Source organism: Crotalus tigris, unplaced genomic scaffold (assembly GCF_016545835.1).
Source record: "Crotalus tigris isolate CLP2741 ecotype Arizona unplaced genomic scaffold, ASM1654583v1 scf7180000018940.2059657, whole genome shotgun sequence".
NCBI classification, from domain to species: Eukaryota; Metazoa; Chordata; class Lepidosauria; order Squamata; family Viperidae; genus Crotalus; species Crotalus tigris.
In genome coordinates, this window is record NW_024097284.1 from 56,007 (window position 1) to 82,477 (window position 26,471).

Here is a 26,471-nt window from a genome sequence, read left to right on the forward strand (position 1 = left end):
CAAGTCTGGCTTGTTGCTTCGGAGTTCTGACAACTTAATACTTTGGATTTTTATCTTGACATTTTGTTCTTTCTGTAAAAAAAAACAAGCTAAACATGCATATGCAGCTAACTCGCTCCTCAGGAAACTTCTGTCTCATCAGAATGTGTGCTTTGGGCTATTCTATGCATAGTATTATATAGTGCCTGTTGATGGCTGGCCAATAAGTCGTTAGCTGTTGTTTTCTTGTACTGCCAAGTCTTTGGCTCCTGATTACGTGATAACCTGACAGTAAATTAGCACTACTGTTGATGGACAAGAGGCTCATTTTCTAGGCTTCAGTCATTTACCTGGTTATTTTTGTACCTATTTGCGCAACAGTCTTAGTAGTTGTGAAATTGAATATGTGTCCTTGTTCGTTGCAATGTGAGGCTACCAATGAATTTGGATCTCCACATATGACCGCTTGCTTGTGTTCTTGCAGTTTGGTGGTTAGCTTCCTCCCCTCTGTTCTACATAACATAAAACAACAACTAAAAAGCCACATGCAACCAGGCACCATATAAATACCACATAAATGCTATGCATAGAATAGCCAAAGCACACATTCTGGTAAGAGAGAAGTTCCTGAGGATGGCCTCCAGCATGAGTCAGAAAGCTCAGAAGTCTAAACTTTTGGTCCCGGTGACTGACCCAGATTGCAACATTATCCTGGGACAAGTATATCTGCCTTCATTTGTGTAGGTCCATAATGTTGGCTTAAACTCAAAGAAAACATTTAATCGAGCCCAATCCCTTATTTGCTTACACTACTGGACAGAATCTTGCTAAACTAAAGCTATAACTTTCTAACTTACTAGAAATATCCTGAGAGATTCTAGGGCATGGCTACCCTGAACCTCTTCTCCCTATCCCATCCAGTTTGGGACTACACAATCTCTTCATTTGGGCCTCTCTGTGGAAAAACTCTGTGTTGCCAAAATTCTAAATGCACACGTGTACACACATGCATGTGTGCGCACACGTGCGCGCGCACGCACACACACAGCTTCTCCGGGTGCACATTTCATCACAAGTATAATAGTAGTGTATAGACTCCATATAATAGCTATTTTATAAGGTGAGCCTCAGTCAATGTTATTTCCTGTCACCCACCTCTCTTACTTAATACACAGATCTTGCTTTCTGGCCTTATTTATCCCCTGTATTCTTATTTTCAGAAGTCAGAATCCAATGCCCACTTCCACAAAACTTATTGAACTCAGTTACTGTGAAACATATCTAGCTAGGAGAACTTGGTTTCATTTTATCTTTTCCTAGTCACATGAGAAAAAGAACATGTTCCCAGCTGTAAGAATTCAGGGAGACATGGTGGGTAAAAATCTCTACTTGTGATTTTGGTTGTCCCTATTGATAGTTCCTTGGCCATTATTGGAACCTTAATCAATTAAGGGAATATCTGAAAATGAATGAGGAAAATAGGCTGGGAGGGGAGAGGTAAGGAGAAAGGAGGTTGAGAGTGAAAAACAGTTCAAATATAGAGGAGAAATAATATGACTGTGGACTAGAAAGGAATGCAGAGAAATAAGTAAGAGGACAGAGGTAGAGGTGGGAAGGATGGAGGTTAATAGGAAAGAAAAATAAGAATGCTAAAGGATTTTGGAGGGGAGAGAAGTACTATGACCAGATATTGAGAAAAAAAGAAACAATAAAGCTTAGCAATAGAGAAGGCAGAGAAAGTGAAGATGAATGAGCTGTGAGAGAAAAAGATTAGACTGGACAGCAACATACTGTTCAGGCCCAGGTACATGGAAGAGATTCTGTAAGCAGTGTTTTTAACTAGTTTTTTTTCCTGTCTGGGATTTGGGAGGAAGAGTTTTCTAGAACAAATTAAATATATTATTTAAATTTACTAAGAGCTTTGTTCGTCAACATTCGTAGCACAGCATTCACTAGTATCAGTTTTCATTTTCTTAAAATACTTGTTAAGCTATCAAGAGTTCATACATATCTGGCAGCATGTCAGCAGCATTTCAGATTGGGAACAAGGATAGCAAAAATGGTATCTGTAGCCTCTTAGTTATTATGTTTAGGCTTGAGCTAGAATGATGGTAACAATAATCTTAGTCACAATTACCAGAAATAAGTAAGAAGTTCCTTCACTGCAAATATGTGTCTGAAACAAGTTTTAAAAAATGAATCTGCCCTTGTGAGTACTGTGAGGCTAAGATCCTAAATATATTATACTTATATTCAGACATTTTGATGGAATTGTGAAATGATTTGCTGAATCAGACCAAAAGCTTATTCAGTCCAGAATCCTGTTTTCCTTAATTATCAATTAAATGCATAGAAATGTTATCAGAATGTCTCTGACAAATAGTTTAGAAATCCTTTTCTAATCTAGTTGTCAGAGACATTCAAAATATTCCACCAGCAAACCTCTCATAACAGAAATGTATGTATTTCTTTGTACTAGGAGAGACTTCAAAATAATAGAGCACTATTAGATACCATTCCAAGTATAAATTGTTGCTAATTACTTCACTTACCAATAAAAATTGGAACAGGGAACTCCATCACTAAAGGGTACAGTCATTAGGTCATGGTCCCATGGCTATGCTGACGTGTGACAGCAGTTCTGGTAGTCCCAATTTCTTTTAGGTGAATCCTGCATAGTCACGTTTGCCATTTGTGGGCTCCTTTTAACTTCCCATTGACTTTGCTTTTTGAAAGCCAGCAGCGAAGGTCATTAATGGCAGTCACATGACTGCAGAATGCTATGATCTCATATTTGCAAGCAGATTGCCAAGCGCCTGAATCATCATCATAGGGATGCTACTACAGTCTCAATTACGATGATTCATCATACGTCCCTCTCATTCAGCACTGTTATAACGTTGAATAGTCACTGTTAATCAAGGATTACTTACACTACATATTCAGACCAAATCAGAATATGTTTAACTTTAGTCAAACATTTTATCTTGAAAGCTTGGTTATTCATTAACACTAGGGATGTTTGATCTCTCCAATAAAGAAAGAAATGTTTTGCTGAATAAGAAAATGATACATTGTGGATTATTTTCAGAGATTTTTACTTGATTTTTAAATCAGAAGTAGTAGGTTGATAATTGTTTTTAAATAGTCAAGTTTTAATTTTGAAAGTAAATTGGAGTTCTTCACTATTTAACAATTGATGTATCCTCAGTTCAGAACTACATTGTACATGATAACATCTGCCTTTTCTTTGTTTATTGAGACAGCCATTGTATTCTTTACTGAATAATTATTATCAGACAGAATAATTATTTTTCAGTCAGAAGACATTCAGATACAGGTAATCCTTGACCTATAACTACTGTATATTCTGGCCTATAGGGTGACCCAGCATATAAGACGATCCCCAGTTCGACGCCGGGTCGCAAGATGATCGACGCCGAGTCACAAGACCATTGACGCCAAGTCGCATGCATAGAAAGTCGTCTTATACGCCGGAAACTACCGGTATTTCCGGCGTATAAGATGATCAACGCCGAGTCGCATGCCTAGAAAGTCGTCTTATACACCAGAAACTACGTTATTTCCGCGTATAAGACGATCAACGCCAAGTCGCATGCCTAGAAAGTCGTCTTATACGCCAGAAAATAAGACGACTCGGCGTATAAGATGACCCCCGAGTTCGGAGGCTGTTTCGACGCTCTCAAAAGTCGTCTTATACGCCGGAATATACGGTATTTGTTCAGCAACCATTTAAAATTACAATTGTGCTGAATGAATGGTGGTTACAACTGGTCCTTGAAGTTCCAACTGTCTCAATAACCCCGCAATGATTACTATCTAGACACTTATCAATTTATGACATTGGTTTCTTGCAAAAATGCCAAAAATTGTAGTCATGTGACCATAGGATGCTGCAAACAGCTATAAATGCAGGCTATTGCCAAGTGCCAAAATGTGATCATATGACTGTAGGGGAGGGGTCAAGTCATCAGAACTTTGAAACCAGGTCATAAGTAATTTTGGCGAGGTCCATCATACACTTGGACCAGTCACTAAGCATCCAGTCATAAGTTGTACTTGTACTTTCAGCTTGGTATCATCATGATGGTCAAAGTTCATAATAAAAACATTTCTATTTCAGTTCCGGTTACATCTGAATTATATCCTTTGTTTTCATATAACAATGTTACTGGAGATTATAAATTTAATGCTTGATTTTTAAGTAATTATTTTCATAGTAAATTATTATTGAATATTAATCTCTTTATATTGGGAAGTCTTGATGCTTAAAGTTATGCAGCCACATTTGACTGGATTTGGCTTACCTAAATTATACAGATTTTCCAAGTTACTTTAGATTAAATCATCATTATTTATAAGATACTATACATACACATTTGAATATTTTTTTCCTCCCAGAGCCTGCCAACTGTGCTTTTATGAGAATTTTATGTACTGACATTTTACTAGTGCCCTTCACTCTGGTGCTTTCTTGTAAATGTCAGGGAACACTCAGTGTAACAATTCCTATTTCTTGAATAGATGCAGTAGCTCTTTTTGCAAAAATGAGCTCCAGAAAGTACACTTGAGTCTGCATTGTGAACAGAAAATTCAGTAGAAAATACAGGAAAAATATAGACATGTTCTCTACAATGGTTACATTGGATAAAAAGACCCTGCATGTGTAGTATGCTTAACGAGGCTATGAGAGAGGAGATAGCATACTGTACAAACTGTGTAAACTGCATAAATGAATCCCTACAAGAATGAAAATTAATCCAAACATCTCTGGTCTAAGTATGGGGCTAATTTCCATATGTCACATAAACTATTTTCTGGGGTTGCTTGTCTCCCTTCACCCCTGAGATTGTGATGACATTATAGAAGACTGTCTATAAGAGATAGAGTAAAATGTGGCTTATTTCACCTCCCTTGCTGGAAAAAAATCCCCACAGAGGTGAAAAGGGGATAGCAAGATTTCCCCTGTTGCCCATTACACAACTACAGTTTAAAAAAAAAAAAACAGAATTTCAGCTGGTGGGCAAAAAACAAAACCACAAAAACAAAACCATCACCCAGCAAATGGAGAACAATGAGAGTTTCTCAGACTGCTTTATAGCAGCTGGAGTAATTAAAACTCTGGTGCGTAACAGATTCAGATATCCTACTTCATGTATTACCAGAGATCAGTCTATTGATGGGAGTGGTCTCGTTATCTGAGCAAACAAAGAATTCCTCTTACATGAAGGTTGTAATCCTATACTTAATTATCCGAAAAAGTTTCATTAAGCTCAGTGAAATTTATTTCTGAATAATTATTTTTAGAACTGGACTGTAAATCATTTCTACATTCCATTCTAAAAATGTCATTGTTTAGTCTCACTATTTTCAGTGGAATGAAACGCAACTAATTTAATATAGATTATAAATTAAATTTATAATCATTTTAAGAAATTTTGTATTACAGCTCTAATAAAGTTTTATTATTAGTGGTCATGTTTCTCATAGTTTACCAGTTATACCTGAAATGCCCTTGAAGCATCCTGAAATATACATTTTTATTTTATTTTATTTTATTTTGTAATAAAATAGTAAAATATGGTCATGTATATGGACTTTAGTTAATGTTTCTGCTTTTCTTGGTCCCAGTGCTATATTGCATTAAAGAGTACATTTGTGAATATGTATGTGTATGAACATTGGCTAATTTGAATCTGCCTTTATTATAGATTAAGCTACGTGGATCATGCAGAGGATCTGGCTTCCAAATTACTCCAGTGTTTCCCCAAAAACAGATTGTCAGCACAGGCAGCTTTGAGCCATGAGTACTTCAGTGATCTTCCTCCACGGCTATGGGATCTAACTGATAGTGAGTATTATACCAAAACACCTATGTAACAAAAGAGTTTTCTATATGAAAGAGAAGGAGAGGGAGGGAGGGAGGGAGGGAGGGAGGGAGGGAGGGAGGGAGGGAGGGAGGGAGGGAGGGTGAGAGAGAGAGATGAGGAAAAATTGGTTTTTCTCTTTCTGTTTTCTTGAGCCTATAAATAATTATCTTTATATTTGATTATGTGTGTGATTAAGAAAATTATATGAGATGCCATAAAGAGAAAAAGGGAGAAATTTAAATTTACATATTTAGTGTTTTTTTATTTTATAATCTGCAGTATTTTTAAGCAGCTTCAATATCCAAACTATAATGTTGGATTCTCAAACACTACTTCTACTTTCCAAAATAACTAAGAAATGTAAAGCAGAAATTAGGTTAATTTTTAAGATTATTCACTTGTTTACTGAGATGCCATGATATTGGCTTATTTTGCCTACCTGCCACCCCCAAGACTGAGATGGAATATTTGATGTGGGCCTGGATAATTGGTGCTTTGATTCCCTGGGGTGGTTTAGTCTGCAGGAGGGAGATCTGGGGTGGTCCTTGAAAAGGACCTGAAAAATTTGGTGTGGGGCAGCTTATCCTGGGCTGTGAGAACTTTGGGGGCTGGATGGGCTTACCAACAGTGTTTTCCTCTTGCAAATAGATTTGGATCTGGCACCAACCAAAATTCCCGGGGAGAGGAAGTAGGGTGACAGTTGTCATCCACAAGTTGTTGCTGGCTTTCAGAAGCTCTCTTTGCAGACCATTTGGAAAGTTTCTTGGTTGAAGTTAACCTGTAAGGAATAGCCATTGGATTCCATTGCTGGACTGGCAATAGAAATATTGAAACTGATAGTAATCAGAGTTTACAATTTGCCAGCCTGATGATGTTAGCAGAAATCTGAGACAGCTCAGGAATTTGTGGCAACTATGGCACCTACACATCTGTCCCAAGTCATAACAGGCTGAACATAAATTGGGGGCTGCACATTAGATCAGGTTTTTGTCTCAGGACAGTTGTGTCTGATCTGGAGGATATTGTTATTAATTTATTGTCAGATCACTCAGTGGTTGCTTTTTGGCCTGGCAAGGGTAAGACAGCTGTTAGATCAATTTGCCTTGGGTGCCTGAAAGACATGGCTGGGTTTCAGAGGAAGCTTGGGATTTTTTTCTGAAGATCTAAGTGGCAATTCTACCTGAGACTTTGATTACAACTGGAATAAGAGAGTGCAGAAGACCTAGACCAGTGATGGCGAACCTTTTAGAGACCGAGTGCCCAAACTGCAACCCAAAACCCACTTATGTATCATCGGGTGATGGGTGGGCATGGCCCATTGGGTGGGCATAGCTTCGGTGTTAACGGCAGACTGGGTGGTACTAAAAAGTTCAATCAATCAGTTCCAACTTTGCAAGATCTTTTTTTTTCCCCTGAGAAGTTAAAATTGACTGATTGAACCTTTTTGTTTTGCACACAGCGGCGGAGGCCTAAAGTGAAAAGGTTTTATAAAACCCAGCTGAAGGCCTAGGATTGGGGTAACAGTGCACGTGCCCAGAGAGAGGGCTCTGTGTGCCACCTGTGGCACCTGTGCCATAGATTCGCCATCACGGACCTAGACCATATTGTCCATGTGGGGCCTTTCACACAGAACTGGGATCTGCTTTTGTTCTCTGACGCGAACTCTAGGAGATGAAATGAAGATGAAACACTTGGACTGCTCCTAGACTCTTCATTAGATTAAGATAATCTAACTGAATTTAGGTAAGAATCCATATAAGGGCTTAAATCGAGAACAACAAAGCCACATATTTTTCCCGTTATTGTATCTGCCAATATCTGCTCAGTAGCAATTTTTGAAGATGACCCACTCCCTGCTTTGGAGGGATGGTCACAGGGCTAACTGCAGGGCCATAATGAGCAATAATTTTACTATTTGATAACATTGCTCAGATTTGATTTGATTTGGACATATAAAAAGCTAGAAAATTTTCAAATACACATACTGTTTCAGAGGATGTTAAAGATTAATATTCAACTGAGATCAGTCTTTTCTTGGCAGATGTAAACACTGGGAAATGTAAACACTTTTTTTGTATATGATAATGGCAGCAAGATTATCCTTTGCACGGAAAACAGAAAACTTGGCATTAGGCACAATGGTTGATGTAGATGATGGAAATTTCTGAGGTGGTAAATTGACTTTCGATCAGACAAAGACAATATCCATGTTTATTGCTGAATATTTTGTATGAAACCCCTAGTGGACTTTTGCAGAAAAAAATAAATTTATGATTTATGGCTTTTATGATTAGAAAGGGCAGATTATAGAAAAAGAGTTTTGTTATAACCATAGAATAAGTATGGTAAATACATAATTGTACTTAAAACCAGCATATACAAGGCATATGCAAAAAGTGTATGTCAAAAAACACAAGGCAGACCCAAAAGAAGATAGACAAATCAAACAGACACTACAACAATATCAATTAACAATGTTTGTGGTCGCCAGAAGAATAAGAGTTAGAACTTTGTATCAATACCCTAAGATGTAAGTAAGAGGAAGTAAAGAAAAAGAAGACTTAAAACCTCTGTAAAGGAAAATTGGAAGCTATTTCCTTGTATTTTTTTCTCTTTTTCGGTTTTTCTTTTTCTTTTTCTTGTATTTTTAATTTTTGATTTTATAGGTAGGTAGGTAGGTAGGTAGGTAGGTAGGTAGGTAGATAGATAGATAGATAGATAGATAGATAGATAGATAGATAGATAGATAGATAGATAGATAGATAGATAGAAACATGTGTGTGTGTATACACACACACACACACACACAAACACATTTTGAAGGCAGAAGGAGAAGGGTATGCACAGGATGAGATGGTTAGATAGTCAATACAGTGGGCATGGGTTTGGTTAGAGTCCAGGTGACAGTGGAGGAAAAGTGACCTCGCATGTTGTGGTCCATGAGGTTGTGAAGAATTAGATTCAGCCAGAAGATTATCTATGATTGAATTATGGAATGATGTTTTCCTCTCTGTGAGAAGAAGTGGTTTTTTTCAGCTTTGAAGGAAGCTGCAGTGCACCATCTCTTAACAGACCATTATTGGACTTAGCCATCCTGGACAGTTTCTATCTAATCTTCCCTTTTTTAAGGAAGTTGGTGGAGAGGGTGGTCAGGCTTGAGCTCTAGAGCTCAAGTGTTGCTTTATTCCGACTACCGTAATATACTTTGTTATATACTTATTTCATATGGTTTGTGCAGCTTTGTCAATAGCATAAAGCAATCAGATTGTTTTATAGTACCTCAATACCATTTAACAAGTACATTTGGAAAAAATGTTTATTTTTCCATTTAGTTAGTGTAAAAAACTAAATATAGCTTAACATCTGAAATGCGAATGCTGGTACTTTTTATTCTGTTAGGATTTCAGTAGTTTATGGATCCTATAGTATTTTTTTTCAGTTATATGGGTTTATTATCAATTTACACTTAGTTTATCAATTGGTGGTTACGTCCAGTCCTATCAGGGCACTAAATACCAACACATTATCACTGTACAGCAGGCTGCCAACAGAGACAGTCTTCTCCTAGTCATTAACAAGTGCAATGTATGCAGAACACCAGAGGGGAATTAAAACCACAAAAAATACCTCAGGGTGGTATTTTTAATATGAGAATTTAATTTGTAATTTCACAGATTAAGAATTTTGGTTGCATTAATCCTTTTATCAGCTCACAGCAGGTTATTTGCAGAAGCATAACCATAAGGCGATATTCGTTGGTCGAAACATGTCTTTGCATAATATTAAACATCAGGAGCAGTGAAGGACGAGAATAAAGATGAAAATCATTATATTTTTAGACAAGGTTCTGCTAAATGTCTCCAGTAAATTTCTGAGTTTAGAAATACTGTTTCTGTCCATAGCAGATAATCATTACAAAGCATAAATCAAGATGCAAGAAAGGACAAACCCTATATTAAGTATTATAATTGTTTATATTTATTTTGCATTGATATTGCAAATATATTGAAAGCAATTTATAAAATTATAGAAAATATTGATATGATAACTGATATTGATGCTTTTCCATGTATCTGTAAATATTTCCTATTTAAATTATGTATTAATTTAAAATTTGTATCAATATTTATGTAGTAAATCATATGCAACAAATCTAAAGCAATTACTATATCTTAATAATTAAAATATAAATATATAACAAGTTAGAAACTACTAATCTTGCTTACTAATTAGAAACATAGATGGTGATTTTTTTTCCCAAATATTCAAGTATCCATGGTGAAAAGAATAAATTTATGTATACTATTTTCTCTCTTTTAATTTCTCCATCTTCCTTCTCTCTTTCTTTCATACACAGATCTTATGAAACCATTACAAGTGGGCAATTTTTATTTTCAGTAATAAAATAATATAACATTTGTTTATTAAAATGTTGATATGTTAAATTATATAAGAAATTATTTTAATTATTGTCATGTGGAACTGCTAGCAGATTAATAAACTGAATGATGTTAACTGGACTAATCTCTACTGAATGGTTTAAAATGTTCAGCTATATATCTATGAAAGGTAGAAATAGGTAGAGAAGGAAAAATGGAGTTTTTGTTAAAAATGTGGAAAAGTATAGAGTTTTATGTTAGGCAAAGGTAATGATCACCAGATAGCATTCTAAAACTTTCAATACAGACACTACTGCTGTTCAACATTTTTTTTCTTTTTTCTTATAATACAGAAGCTCCCTTTTTATTATTAGAAGGCACATTGTGCCTAACTAACTCATTGGAGCATCTCAGAACTTCTTTTACTTTCAGATAGGCATTTGTTTCTGTTAAATACAGTATATGAAACATAAAATCTAAATATAAAGTCTCTTGGGAAACCATCTTTCAAAAGTATTCTGCTTAGGAGCAAGTTAATGTATTTGGAGTTTAAGGAGGATTGTTTGGGAGAAAATTGATATATTGGGAGTATAGAATATCTATAGAATAGTGTCTCTCGTTAGTGATAGATTTTAGCATGTAAGTGAAATTACATGGTGAAGTTAATATCAATTGATTGCCCATTACAGGGAGGGGGGAAGGGAAAGAGAGACATAAGGATTTAAAAATCAGAATTATCTAAAGTAGTATGAAACAAGCAAGTCTTACCTGAAATGAACATTGATGAAAGGTATAAGGGCACAATATATAGCATAGAGATATGTTGGAATCTAGAATCAAACGGAACACCCTAACAGACAGAATAAAGTTCCAAAGTGAAAAAATAGTGAGAATGGAACTGGCAGAATTTAGATAGAAAACCAATACCACCATTACCTTCAGAATGAATTCCATGGGAGATGGTGAAGATCTTGAAGAAGACAGCTTCAGTTTCTCTGGGTCAAATAGCTGGAGAGTCGAAGAAAGCAAAAGATAAAGAATTATGACTGGTATCTTGGTGAGACATTTCAGAGGAACCCTCTGAAAAAAAATTGGGGGGCTGAAAAAATCAGTTATAGAGATACAGTTAAGTATGAGGGTTGATGTTATATTGATAGAAATGAGCATCAGATAAGTGACAGATTCTTACAGCTCACTTTGGGAACTTATTTTCTGAAGTTTTTCAGTTGGATATTGTTTTGCTGCAGGCAAGCAATGACAGTAGGTCAAAATTGCAGTTCTTAGAATCATGTGTTCTTAATTAGAGTCCTGATATAATTCATAACTCCTTTGTTTTATGGAAAATAATAATGATGAGCAATTGGGGTTGATCTTTTTCAGGAGAACATTTCCCTCAGTATTCTTGATCAAATTTTTATTTTTTAATATTTAAAATATTTAAAGAAAATTAGAATTTGAAAGGAATTTGACTTATACTAATCTATTGGCTTGAGGTTTGGCAAGTGCATTCACACCACACAATTTGAAAAAGTTCTAGCCCTCAAGAATGATTAGCATAGTAATTCTGATTATCTTTGCTAAGGATATCTGGGTTTGTACCAGCTTCTTCATTTATTTCATTATATACAGAAGTCCTAGAAAATTTTGTCTTCAAATACTGTTGTCACTAGTATTTTTAAGCTTTTTCTTCTTTTAAAATTTGTTTATATAGAAGTTGGCCAATAAAGCAGTTTATTTCTCTTTTCTAAAATAGTAATATGAAATATATTTTTCTTGACAGTGTCATCTATTTTTTCTGTATCGAATATAAGACTGCAAGTGGAAGCTGGAGAAAGCACAAAAGCTTTTGGGAAAAACATTTATGGCAAAGGTCAATCACATGTAAAACACTGAAGAGAATTTTGATTTCCTACAAATAATTGAGGTAAGTCCTACTAAAAAGTGTTTGTGTTTAGTAATTTTTTTCTATTCTGACCTTGACATACAATTTTTTAAATGTTTTCTTAATGTACAAGTAAGAATTGTTTCTGCAAGTATTAGTTTTCTGCAAGCATTGTTAATACATAACTAAAGATGTGTAACGTCATTTAGGACTAAAGGATCAAATCAACTTTAAGGCACAGATAAGCAATTTATAGACATGGTAGTCTCTCTCTCTCTCTCTCTCTCTCTCTCTCTCTCTCTCTCTCTCTCTCTCTCTCTCTGTGTGTGTGTGTGTGTGTGTGTGTGTGTGTGTAAACATTTGTCCACCAGCCTATAGCCAGGCAGAGGAAAAAGATTGCTTTTCTCCAATGCTAATGCTGTGCAATGAGATTATTATGAAATGGGTACAAAGCTCTCCCTCCATTTCCTCCCCCCTGAAGCGGTCTTACTCAAATTACCTTTTCTGTTGCAAATAACAACAGAAAAAGAATATTCTGGAGTGGAATTACCTAAAGAATAAGTTTAGTAAGAACTTGTTTTATCCAAATTACCCCACAAATTATATGGTAGTCCTTTGGGTTTGAAGAAGACTCTCTTTTGTGCAGCTCATCTGCGGACACTGGTTGAGCTAAAAAGATTGACCACTCTACTTTAGAACAATTGATTCTCCTCATTCTTTGGATTTGAGACCAAATATATTCAGCTTACTATTGTCTTTAGATGATTTTATTTTTTTTATCATTACTATTTTCTATAGTTATACCAAGTCAATAAGTTAGTTTTGCATATATACAATGTAAATATTTTAACTGCAGGTCAAGATATGTAATGTCAGAGGAGAAAATGAGGTTGTGTAAGAAGTTCTGCATTTATCACATTTTAATTTCCAGGATTAGGAAAAAATAGTACATAATTAATAAGTAATGAGTAATTGAGCATACATAGATATTTATGTTTCTCCAGCATGTAGACGAATGTAGACTCCACACATGGGTTGATTTAGTCTTCTAGCCCAATCAGACCAAACAATCAAAGTTGCCACGCCTCTGCAGGGTCTGACCATGCCCCAGATTTCGTTTGGTCTCAGCCCTGAAGACACATGAGAATTTGGCTCCTAATTTAGATTCAGAAAGGTAGTTATTGCCATTCGTGGTTTCTCTATCCTTTTTTTCCTTCTTGGGGGGGGGGATTGGTTCAGCTCTGAGCTCAGTGCTGCACCATTTCTTCTCTCTTAATCAATTCCCTTCTCCGTGAGTTTTCAGAGGCAGAGAGCTGATCGTAGATTGCTGCCTCCTCATTACAATCCACCTCCCCCACCCCCTCCCAAGATCTTCGCTGTGAATGCGAAGCTAAACTACTAATTTTCAGCTGAAAACTGAAATCACCTTCTTAGGTTAGTTACCAATTCAAACAACCTGCGGGCGCCATTTTGAGCCTCTAGAAGGCTCGATCCTCATAGTACTCAAGTACTTCCTTGTTACTGTTGATTGTCAGCTGTAAATTACCCCCCCAAAAAAACAGCAGGTGAACTGTTTGACTAAAAGAGCTGATTACCAGATTACTTGCAGGAGAGGATCTTTTCTCTCAGCTTGTTTCATCTCTCATCAGATTGTCCCGGCCGCCATTTTGGGCTCCGCCCGATCACATACATTAAACTGACTGCTTTGTTTTAATTACAGCCTTTTCAGTCACGAAGTAACTTACTTATTTGGTGATTCTCCCTAAGTGGGGGGGGGGGAATAGGAGTTCTAATTACATTCCTTTAGATCTTCATTCAGCTGCTTAATAGGCACCATCTCAGGTTGCCTAGTGGACATAGGGAAAATACCTTGAGTCTCTCACTCCATTTTATCTGGTAATATTCCACACTGGGACTTACCAGTACCTTTTAAATATCCAGTGCCAACAGATTGGATGGCTGCTTGCCTTGCCTGTTTTCCGCTGTCTGCATAGTGGTCGGCATTTACTGTCCTAGCCGTCACTAAGTGAGACACGAGGGTAAAAAAAAAATCAATTAAAATAAAACAGAATTAAATTAAACAAGATATATACCTATATTCATATATAGACTTATCTTTAATTTGATACCTTTTCAGCCAAATTGTCTCTATTACAGTGGGCCTGAAAAATTGAATGGGGAGGACAGCCCCTGAGCGTAGCACGGCTTATATCGCGTAGTGACTCCGTGCTTAACGGTGGGCCGGACCTCACAGACCCTCGTGCAGGCCTGTACCACCCAGGTGGGCCGTGGCCTTCCTTTCTCCTGCAGACCAAGGGCTGATCCAGGGATTTCCTGGTGAAAACCTGCCCTTTCTTCTCCTGCAGAACAGGACTGATCCAGGGATCTCCTGGTGACAACCTGTCTTTTTTTCTACTGCAGTACAGGCCAGATCCAGGGATCTCCTGGTGAACACCTGTTGTTTATTTCCTATTGTTTATTTCAATATGGCGGATAACACCGTTTCACAGGCTTCCACCTCCAGTGGAAATATAAAATGCAAGCCATCCAGTCTGGATACACCTGCAAAAGCCAAGGCCAAAGTCAAACGGACCTCTAAGGCCGATGACAAGCAAGCAGATAGCAGACATCGGGTGCTGGAGCAACAATTCTCCAAAGCCCAGCAGCAGACAGGAGAGACGCAGCTTATCCCCTCACCTCCTCTTGCATCCACATCAGGGGAGCATCGACCTTCCCCTCTTACACAGGCTTGGTCTCCCGAGCAGACTCTGGACCAGGGTCCCTTGCTGGGATATGAACGGGACCATCTGTCCCTCTTTGACCGAGAATTGAGATTACAGGTCCAAGATTCAATTCCAGCTGCTGAGCCAGGACCTTCCTCAGTGTCTTGTGGGTCTCAGGGGGAGGTTACTACAGTCGTCCCTCCCCCAATCCCTTCAGCATCTTTCACGCCGATGGTGGCGGGTCTTCGGGGCCCCGAACATCCTTCATTTACTGTCCAGCTCCAAGCCATGATCTCATAGGCGGTGGTTCAGGCAATGGCGGCTTCAGGGAGTGCCATTCCGGTCCAAGGACCGTCAACCCCCCCCTACGCCCACGGAAACTAGGCATCCCAGGGAGTATGTGATTTCAGATCACGGTTCTCCACCTCAATCTGAAGGGAGTGAGATATCAGATTTTTCTGCTCAGATTCCAGAAGAAGGCATGTGGTCAGACGGGGAAGACATTCAGGCGGAGGCCACTCCTATGGTAGGGGTGTTTAATCCAAATTCCTTCTATCCTCTTTTACAAAAGGCTTATGTCACCGGAAAAATTGAACCCATGAAACCACAGACGATCGATCAGGACTCTGGACAGAGTTTTGACCCACTGTTTCTGGAACCGGTCAAGTGACGTTTTTCTCCATACAACCGGCGTCTGTCGTTCAAGTCTGGCTCAGACCGAACTACATGGAGCGGGTATCGGCCCTTTCAAGAGACAAGCCAAAGCCACAATTCCAGGCTAAGAGGCCCCTTCGCGGCAGAGGAGCTCGTCCTTTCCGAAAGTCAAAGTGACTTGAGGAGGATTCCTCCCATTGGCGGAAGACTGGCACTATATTTCCACAAATGGGAAAGTACCACCACGGACAATTGGGTTCTAACCACTATCAGAGACGGACTGTCTCTGGAGTTCCTCACACTTCCACCTCAGCGCTTCATCTCCTGCCCCCTATCCAGAAATCCCGTGAAACAAGGTCTCATGGAGGAGGCCATTTGTCATCTGTTAAGCATAGAGGCAATAGAGCGGGTACCCCCAGATCAATGGGGACTGGGTTTCTACTCCATCCTGTTCGTGGTACCAAAACCCTCAGGAGGATGGAGGGCGATCCTAGACCTCAAGGCTCTAAATCGGTACCTAATTTACCAAAAATTCAAGATGCAAACTCTTCATTCTATTCTGGGCAGTATTCGGCCGGGGGATTTTCTTACATCCATAGATCTGACAGAAGCTTACCTGCACATTCCCATACATCCAAATCACAGGCGTTTCCTCAGATTCAGGTATTCCAACCATCACTATCAGTACAGGGCCCTGCCATTCGGCCTATCATCAGCTCCAAGGGTTTTCACCAAAATCCTGGCGGTTCTCGCTGCACAGCTCAGGTTGGTACCAGTCCGCGTTCAGTGCTACTTGGACGATATCCTAATCCAGTCGTCCTCTGCACTGAACGCCCGTTCAGACATGGCACTGACGATCAAGACACTCCAGGATCATGGATTTATGATCAACTTCCCAAAGAGCCATCTGATCCCAACAAACCGTTTGCTTCACCTAGGCGCAATAATAGACACCAGCCAGTGCCGAGTTTTCCTGTCTCAGGAGCGTCAGCTCAGCATACGTACGATGGTCACCAGGGTGCGCAAGGAGAAATGTGTAACCCTGCTCCTGCTGTCACAGCTGTTAGGGAAACTGATCTCATGTATTGCCATAGTGCCTTGGGCCAGGATTCATACGAGACAACTACAGTGGTTTCTACTCCCTTACCAGAAACGGGGTGTAGCATGTTTTCCACAGAGGGTGCGAGTCCCACCACAGACACTCACGTCCCTCATCTGGTGGTTGTCCCCAGCACTGTCCAAAGGATCCCTGTTCAAAGAACCGACTCGGGTAACCTTGACCACAGACGCCAGTCTGTTTGGATGGGGGGCACATCTGCAATCTCAATTCGCCCAGGGACGGTGGTCTCAACGGGATCTCAAGAAAAATATCAATTGGTTAGAGCTCAGAGCCATACACCTAGCACTTCTCCATTTCCACAAGAAGTTGGCGGGCCACCACGTGCTGGTTTTGACAGACAATGTGGCGGCAAAGGCCCATGTCAACAGGCAGGGCGGCACTCGATCACGGATTCTAATGTCCGAAGCCCAATGTCTGGGGTCATGGGCGGAACAGAATCTGTTGTCCCTAAAGGCAGAACACATTTCAGGGGTGGAAAACGACCAGGCAGATTTTCTGAGTCGATCTACGATAGATCATTCAGAGTGGCGTCTACATCCCCATCTCTTTCAGGAGATAACTCACCGTTTCGGTCGGCCCAAATTCGACCTGTTTGCATCCCCCGAAGAACACCCAGCTTCCCCGGTTTCTATCTCGGTACCCATCCCAGGGTTCAGAAGGAGCAGATGCCCTCCGCAGCCCTTGGCCGGCGGGCCTTCTATATGCATTTCCACCCCTTCCCTTGATCCCAGCTGTCATCAGGAAGCTGTTACAGGAACAGGCGGAGCTAATCCTTGTGGCCCCGTATTGGCCGAGGCGTCCATGGTTCGCGGATCTCGTGAACCTCGCCGTAGCCCCCTCTTGGCAAATCCCTCCAGAGAGGATAATTCTAACACAGGGGGCCATATGCCATCCGAACCCACAGTGGCTACAACTAGCCGTCTGGCATCTGAGCGCCAGTTCCTGATGTGCGGATCTTACTCTTCAAGGGTGATAGCTATGATCCAAGCTTCCAGACGGCCGGCGACGAACCGAATCTATGATGCCACTTGGAAGAACTTCTGTGACTGGTGTACCTGTAAGGGTTTGTCTATCTCTTCTGTCACTATTCCAGTGATTCTTGAATACCTCATGGATGGAGTGGATAAAGGCTTAGCACCCAACACCTTGCGTAGACAGGTGGCCGCTCTTTCCATGGTGTTCACCTGTGCCAACGCCACTCCATTGTCCCATCATCCCAGGGTCCGATCCTTTATGAAAGGAGTCTCCAACACCAGACCTCCGGTAGTACACAGGTATCCATCTTGGGAACTACCTCGTGTTCTGCAGGCACTCACTAGGTCTCCCTTTGAACCTATAAGGTCTTGTCCTCTTCACATTTTGTCCCACAAGGTGGCTTTCCTAGTAGCCATCACGTCAGCGAGACGCGTGTCAGAGCTGGCTGCTCTTTCAGTTAGGGAAGACCTGTGTACCTTCTATCAGGACAGAGTGGTGCTGAGGTTAGATCCCTCATTCATTCCCAAGGTGAATACCCTGTTTCACCGTGCTCAGGACATTGTACTACCAAACTTTTGTCCCAATCCTTATCACACACTAGAAAAGCAGTGGCGTTACCTAGATGTACGTAGGGCATTACGTCATTACATTAAGGGGACAGCTTCCTTTCGCAAATCGGAGGCATTGTTTGTCTCTTTCCACTCAACTTCCAAGGGACAGAAGGTTTCCTCCTCTACTATAGCCAGGTGGATCAAGGCCTGTATCGCTCAATCTTACCAGGCTTCCTCTTTACCTGTCCCAAGCCGCCTGACAGCACACTCTACTCGTAGCGCTTCCACATTGGCGGCGTGGCAGACTCAGGTGTCCATAGAGGACATCTGTAAGGCGGCTACGTGGTCGTCCCCTTCACCATTCATTCACCACTACAAACTCGACAAGTTTGCTTCCGCGGAGGCTGCGTTTGGCCGTCGGGTTTTACAACAAGTGGTCCATTTCAGCACCGACACTTAACCAACCTGCTTCCCACCCGTGGGATCATAGGGGCTTTGGTATGTCCCATGCGTGGAGTCTACATTCCTCTACATGCTGGAGAAGGGGCATTGTCTTACCTGAACGTCTTTTCTCAGCATGAGGAATGTAGACTCCACCCCCTCCCTGATTATTACTAGCAGCTAGGTTAGTGTCAACAGTTCGGAGCCATCTCGTCCCACAATCATTCGCTTCGTCCTTTCGAAAACTGGGGCATGGTCAGACCCTGCAGAGGCGTGGTAACTTTGATTGTTTGGTCTGATTGGGCTAGAAGACTAAATCAACCCATGCGTGGAGTCTACATTCCTCATGCTGAGAAAAGGCGTTCAGGTAAGACAACGCCCCTTTTATATAAACCAGATGAATCTGAAAAAACATGAAACTAGTCACGTACAGTGCTGTCTGTAGTGGTCAGTGTAATAAAATATATAGAATGCAAACTTTGTAACGATAAATACCCCCAATACACAAAGTATGTGGAAGTCATGTAATACCCATATGAGGGCATGACCTATGTAACATCACTAACCTTTCGTTTAAGGCAGACAATTTTTTAAAAGATATATAGGATTAGGAAAGAAAAGGCAATTAAAATGCTGCGCTATCATTGACTTTGTAGTATGCCCATTTTACTACTTTTGTGTTTGAAAATAAGTCAGTGTGGTTGCTATCTACAAGAAGTGTCAATAATGAATCATATTTTTATATTTCTCTCTGCTCTAGAAAACTGAGAAAAACGGATGATAAAATTTCTTCATATTGCTATGCAGGAATAGTATTATCATCCAGTAGTAGTATCACCCAAAGGCAAAGTCATATAGGCCAGAAGCCCATTGATACCATAAGTGCTTCACTAGAAAAAGGAATTTAGTTGGTTGTTTAGTTCCTTGGTTAAATATCAATCATGCAATGTTTATAGGATAATGTCAGATTATGAATCTGTTAAGCTATGCTAATGCTTATTTTAGTGCTTAAAATAAATAGTCTTTTAACTTAAAGGATATCAAGTCCTAAATTGGGGCCTCAGGAGAATGTTGTGAATAGTAAACTGCTCAACTGAGAAAAATTGTTCTTGAATACATTGTATTCATGTGAATTGTGATTAGCTGAAATATGAAACATGAGCATTATTTATTCAAGTTTTGAAAAAAATTCTCTGGACAATTTCTTGCATCTACAAAAACTGAACATTAAAATAATAGTATCTTAATCAAAGAGGACAATTTCATGCTATTGATTCTTTTCCAGATTTATCAGATAATGGTGTTTATTTCTCATTTATTAAATAGAATATGTGATTTCTATTAAAATATATTTATGTTTCAAACTTACTATATCTTTCCAACTATAGTATATATTTAATTTTCAATATTTACTAGCTACTTTATAGTAATAGGACTCAGAATAATTTTTAAAATAAATACAAATAAAAATTACATAAATTCATTATAAAATAGCATAGTAACACTTTTAAAACAGCAGCATGAGATGTTTATAGAGAAGCAATATAAAAAGTTAAAGTCTGAAAGAAGAAAAATGTTTGCTTGGAGCTGAAAGTTAAGAAAATAGATTCCAGATAGATGGGAGATATGGATTATATTCCTTTACTGGAATGCAGTAGATAGGTTACTTGAATGTCTCAGCATAAAAGGTAACCCTTCATTTTATTATTCATTTTACTACAATTTTAATGTATTCCTGTTTTTTTCCTTTTTGGAATAGAAAATCAAAGATAGCAATGGCTGATTGTCTTATATGGACACATACAATATCTGTGAAAATAGATATTTTCTTAAATATATGAAAACTGGATCTAAATTGCCATATACTATGGCAACTATGTTTGCTTGCTCCGTTTTTGCAATGGCTATTTGGTAGACATTTTCTGCATTGCTACACTCTTACCAAGCAAAAGTACCACAGTTATTGGTACTTTTGGTTTCAGGAATTTATATGGGAACAAGCTCTGAAGTCCCAACTGTTTATTATTATTAGCTTATAGCATTATTATAGTAGCCAGGAGAGCATAGTGTTATTGCAAAAGAGTAGTTTGGCTTGCCAAGTACTAGCCCTGTTATAAGAAATGCATGCTTCCCAAGGTAAGCTATAGGAGGGCAAGCTGGCTTCACCTCAGAGAAAAAAATGAGCAGCTCTTCCTGCAGCATCACCATGGTCCCTTCCCTCCCCAGAACTGCTTCACAAATGGGCGTTACAACCAGCAAAGTTCAGAGCTGCCAGGAATCTGACTGCTTGCACAGAGCACCAGCTCTTCTCCCCACTGAACAGCACCTATCTGTCTACTTGCATAGAACATGCTTTCAAACTGTTAGGTGGACAGAAGCTGAGACAAGTGAGAGCAGCTTACCCTGCCCCAGAGCTGAGACCATCTCCAGCTTCATTAAACCAGTGAGACACCATGCCTCAGCAACTGCTTAGTGTAGTAATTTAATCAGTTAAGCCAAGCTACTTCTGCCCAAGTTACATTGTATCTAGGGTACATAGCTGAACTGGAAAAATGCATTGAGTGCCTCAAAGAAAACTTGTGTTTTATTGACAAATATAAATCTCCAAGCATTCCCAAATAACACATTTGGTGCCCTTTAGTGCTAAACTGAGTAACCTTAACTTTGAAGTAAACATGCAGCCCTAAGCCTAATTTTATACTGTCCTTGATCTAATTTCACAGGCCTTTGGTAAGCATTTTTTTTCAGATCTTTTGTAAAAATAATCTATTCCAGTTTGGGAGAAAGAAAATAAAAAGAAAACAAGGCAACCCAGCCAGCTCAGTCATGAAGTTTTCAAGCACTTTGAGAATATGGCCTTTGATTACTTACAGGGATAGTTGTAGTATCTTAGCTTGTCTGGTTTCATTGTAGTATCTTAGCTTGTCTGGTTTCATTTTATTGGCATCGCTGATTCAGTATCATGGCCAAGAACTGGTTAAGGATTTCCACAGTTTTATTTGAATAAAATTAAAAAGAGAGAAATTAGTATGGCATTAGCATATTCATAGTACTGCAATCTAAATCTTGGGATTACTTCACTTAGGGTTTTTCTTGTCATGTGGGAAAAATTATAATGTAATTGCTTTTCTCCTCTTTTAAAAACCATCTTTTGGCTCTAACACATGAAATATACACACAAATCAGTTTTAAAAATGGGTTCCCAATCCCGGACTATGGACTGGTACTGCTCCATGGCCTGTTGGAAACCAGGCCATGCAAGTTGTGAGTGAGCATGCAAACCTCATCTGCACATGCACAGAATCTAAATGATGCGTGTGAAATCATCCCCCCTGCTACCCACCACCACTACCAGTTTAAAAGGTCTATTGTCTTCTAGACTTTAAACTAAAATGGCCCTGGAGGACTCTATCATGGACTGCAAGGATGGGTTTGCCATACCAGCATAAAATGATGAATATGTGCCAAGTTGATCTCAACCCTTCTAGAACCATCTGAGAGCAACACCAGCCAAATAAGTATTAAACCACACCAGATTGTACAGTAAAAATGGTGTAACTTGTTGCCTACATATGAGGAAACCCCTAGTTTAAAATCAGGACATTTTCTAGTTCAATAATCTGTGCCATTTCCTGGCCAAATAAATGAATCCTGGATACTTCTAAAGATTTGGACCTGTCCGTTTTCATGTATAGTTTCTAACAATTGGCACTTTTAGTATGCTGACCAGCATAGCCACATAATATGTCAAGGAATACAACTGTTCATTCATGCAGCAATATTTGTTCCTCACTAATACTAATTCTACACAAGGATAAAGACAATTTTTAATGTCCAACCTTTCTAAATCCTAATTGAAAGTGATCTAGGAAATGTTTATCATTCAAAATGAGGACCCTCTGACTCAGGATTTGCCATCTATTTATAATTATTTCTTCTGGGTATAACATGGTGTCCCCCCCACCCCACATACAGTATACTCCCAAAAAGTCTCTCTATCATCTTTCAGAATAGATTTATTTATTGATTTCTTGACATTAATAGGATTATATAACCTCTTACACCAGTGGTTCTCAACCTGTGGGTCGGGACCCCATTTGGGGTCGAACGACCATTTCACGGGGGTCGCCAAACAAGGCTGTCCGCCATTTTTCCCCCTTTTCTTTGGCCACGTCCCTGGCACCCGGTGATGTATAAGTGGTTGGGGGTCACCACAACATGGGGAACTGTATTATGGGGTCGCGGCATTAGAAAGGTTGAGAACCGCTGTCTTATACCCAGCCTGATATATCTTCCTCATTGGGAATCTACTGTTAATTCTCCAGCCAGATGAGCCCTTGCAGAGTGGAGATGCTGTATATAGAATAAGCTAAAGGAGAGTGTCAGGAATGAATTAGAAAATGCTTTTGGCACTATTGGTAACAGGCAGTAGCACACTTCTCTGGAGTCAGATTAAAAGAAAAAAAATATTCTTTTGGGGAAGGTCATTTTACTATTTCAGAGTGACAATGAATCATTCAGACATGAGACCTTTTCTTTTTTTAAAAAAACTACAGTGGCAGGACTTCTCGTTTTCCTCAAATAGTCCACTATGTATCTTAATAAGAAGATATGTAATGATACTAGGGTGTTTATAATCACTGAAAAAAATCCACTAAATGCATCATAATTATAGCTTTAATGATAACAACATAATTGTAATCTTCAAATTTACATTGGTTAGACTTAGTAGTTATAGCTATAGTGAGCATGCATACTAACATTTTATACCAGTAAATTTTGACTTGTTTTACAAACCAATGATAGCAATTTAAAAGCAGCCTACAAAATAATGATGACAGCTTGTTGGAAACATTGCAGCTATTGAAAATGAAGTCATCAGATGTCAGATGTTGCTCCAATTATTATACAGATTTCCTTATAGTGAGCTATTATATTTTTACAATGTCAAAATCAATATGTCTTCATAATTCACTGATTAAGATCTTCATTGACGTGATGATCCTTGTTTTTCTTCTAAGTAGTGTTTCCATTTATATCTGTTTAATTTCACCATTGGAAATATTTCTTTCACAAATAAATTTTAAATCTTTATGTTCACAGCTTTTATGGTTTTGACATACCACGAAAGAATTTATGTCAGGCCAAGTATTTGATGTTTGAGACATATAATTGAGAGATTATTTTCTTTTCTAATTGCCTATGTATTCTTAAAATCTGAGTTCCTATGCTCAAATAGGTATCTCAAAAATGATTTGAAAATTCATTTAGTTTGATAAACCCAAGATTTTAAATCTATCAATAGCAATGGGTCTTAATATAGTAATAGCTATACTAATTTCTTGGTTTTAAAATTTACTAGTTTTTAATGGCCACAGGCGTTATCTCATAGAAAAAATTCCATGCAGTTTTTCATTCATGCTTTATACATTTTTCTGTGACCTATTTTCAGCAAATATTTGGTAGCAACAAGAAAAGCCCTTAGGTAGCTACTTCTTTATATAGATGGTTCTCCACATGGCCACAGTTGGGATCAGAATTTCCATTGTTAGTCAAGGTGCTTGTTGAGTTGTGCCCGATTTTATAACCATGCTTATTAAATGTATCATTGCAATTGTTAATTGAATCAGGTTGCTAAAGAAATCCAGCATCTACCATTGACTTGCTTGTTAGATGTCCCCTGGGAAAGGCACAAATGGTGATTACATGAGCTCAGAATACTGCAATAGTTGTAAATACACCCTGGTTGCTAAATGCCCATATTTTGATTACATTACTATAGAGATGCTGAAATGGTTGTAAGTGCAACCGCTTTGGGATGGGGAGAAGTACATGGAACCTGGTGTGCTAGCAAAGCAAGCCCAGTGCCTGTGGAGATCCAGTGAGGGAGGATGGGGGATGGAAATAGGCAAGGGGAATGCTGCAGCAATTGATCATAAGGACGAACAACCGCTATGGTGCTGCCACATACATAACTTTGGGACCGAATCATAAGTACTTTGGGGGAAGTGTTATAACTTTCGACTGTCACTAAGTGAAAGTTCGTAACTTGAGGACTACCTGTACTACATACATCTTTTCTAAAACTATAAGGTCCACAAAAATCTCATGTACAAAGTTTAACTGCCTATTGACTCAGTTTTGATTTTACTCTGCAGTATAAAATTAAGCTGCTAATAAAAAAGGCAACTCATGCCTAGAATCCAGCAACATCTGCAGGGGAGCAAGATAAGCAAAGATGGCAGTATGATCAAAGTCCTAACCCCTTTAAGCATTCAATTGCCAGCGATCTGCCCTGTGGCCAGCTCCTAGATGCAATTTACTCAATTACTCATAAGTTAACTCCTCTTTTTATCAGCCCCAGAAGGCTTCATTGACAATGATTAAGTATATTACCCAGATCTGAAACACATGGCTTGGTTCAAATTTTCAGATGGTTTGACAGAAGACTCACAGACCTAATTTGATAGAGAAAACTTAAGTCAATCATGGCTCTCCATTTGAAGCAGACTTTATCAAAATGGAATCTAACATTTGGAGCAACTTCTTTATTCTGTGAAAACAAATCTCCACTCATAAGTCTGATTTCTCAAATTTTTACAATTATCAGAACTTACAGAAAAAGCATTGTAACCAAATTGCTGCACTATGGCTTTTCTGAATAATTACTAACCTTGGGCTACAATTAAGCCAAGGTATAAAAAGAGTTTTAGACGTGGACCCTCAAGTTAAACATATCAGAATCTTTTATTAAGGAAATTTAATGAATTGTTTTAATCCATCTTGGTATTAGATCTGCTTGCAATTTCTAAATATGATGGAACCTTTGCATTGCTATGTTTTGATGTCTTATGTACAGTGCTGGGATTCAAATATGTGAACAACCAGGTCTCTGTATGGATGCCACTCCGGAAGTCCATTCTGGACCTGGGCAACAAAAAATTAGCTACCAGTTCTGCCGAAGTGGTATGAACCAGCTAAAACCCACTACTGCCTACATAGCTATTGTAGCAACAAATACTGTATAAGAAAACTCATTACAATATAAGAATCTGCTCCTGTGAACATAGACCACTGTATAATATGTCCTTTTATTTTCTATGTAGAATCTAAATAAGTGGCCATTAAATTTCACTGACTGCATATCAGATGTATTTATTGAATAATATATACATATTTTATTTATTTAAAAAATGTGAAATACAAGCAGCAAAGATAATCAATTAACCAATACCCAACCAAAATATACATTTTATCTTCAGCATGTCCCATGTTATCAGGATTCAAGAATAAATACAAATGTAATCTGCAGAATATGTGAGAAGTTAGCAGCAACTCTATGTTTGGTCAAAACCTCCGTCAGTGAATGTCTTACTCAATATCACTGACGTTAATCCTTTCCCTAGTTCCATTAAATAATTTTATTCTTCCCATGTTAACAGTGCTAAATAATGTGCAGTATACACTAATGATACTGTTATTTTGACCTGTAACCATAATAATAGTATCTGACTAATTTAGGTGCACTCATTGCCATAGAAAGGTAATGGGAACACACACACCACCTACAATTTATATGTGAAGGAACTATGTGTGTATAATTGTTTCTATATATTAGTCTTTTGTCTCATTTTGGAAATACAGTGTTGTTTTGGACTAACCAAAATTCTATTTTTATAGTAATTTTTGACTTCTGTACCTTTCTTCTCTTTCAAAATGTTTCATTTATTTCAACTGTCAAACAAGTGTGGGTAGAGAAACAATATATATGTGTAATAATCACTAAACATATGCAAGTAAATTGACAAGTAAATTTGCTAAAGATAATCCTAATTGTATCCAAATATTCATAATGTTTGATTTAAAGAATTTTCAG

The 26,471-nt window shown here is 38.6% G+C and overlaps 1 protein-coding gene across 1 annotated transcript in view; it reads left to right on the top strand.

The window, feature by feature from the left end:
• Positions 1–26,471, top strand: part of LOC120314515 (cyclin-dependent kinase 14-like) — a gene marked incomplete at its 5' end in the record, with an annotated part of 111,429 nt that overhangs the window by 44,664 nt on the left and 40,294 nt on the right. Inside the window, 2 exons of the mRNA XM_039357703.1 lie at positions 5,712–5,851; positions 12,030–12,173. Coding sequence (XP_039213637.1) covers positions 5,712–5,851; positions 12,030–12,142 — 253 coding nt within the window. The remainder of the gene's footprint in view (positions 1–5,711; positions 5,852–12,029; positions 12,174–26,471) is intronic.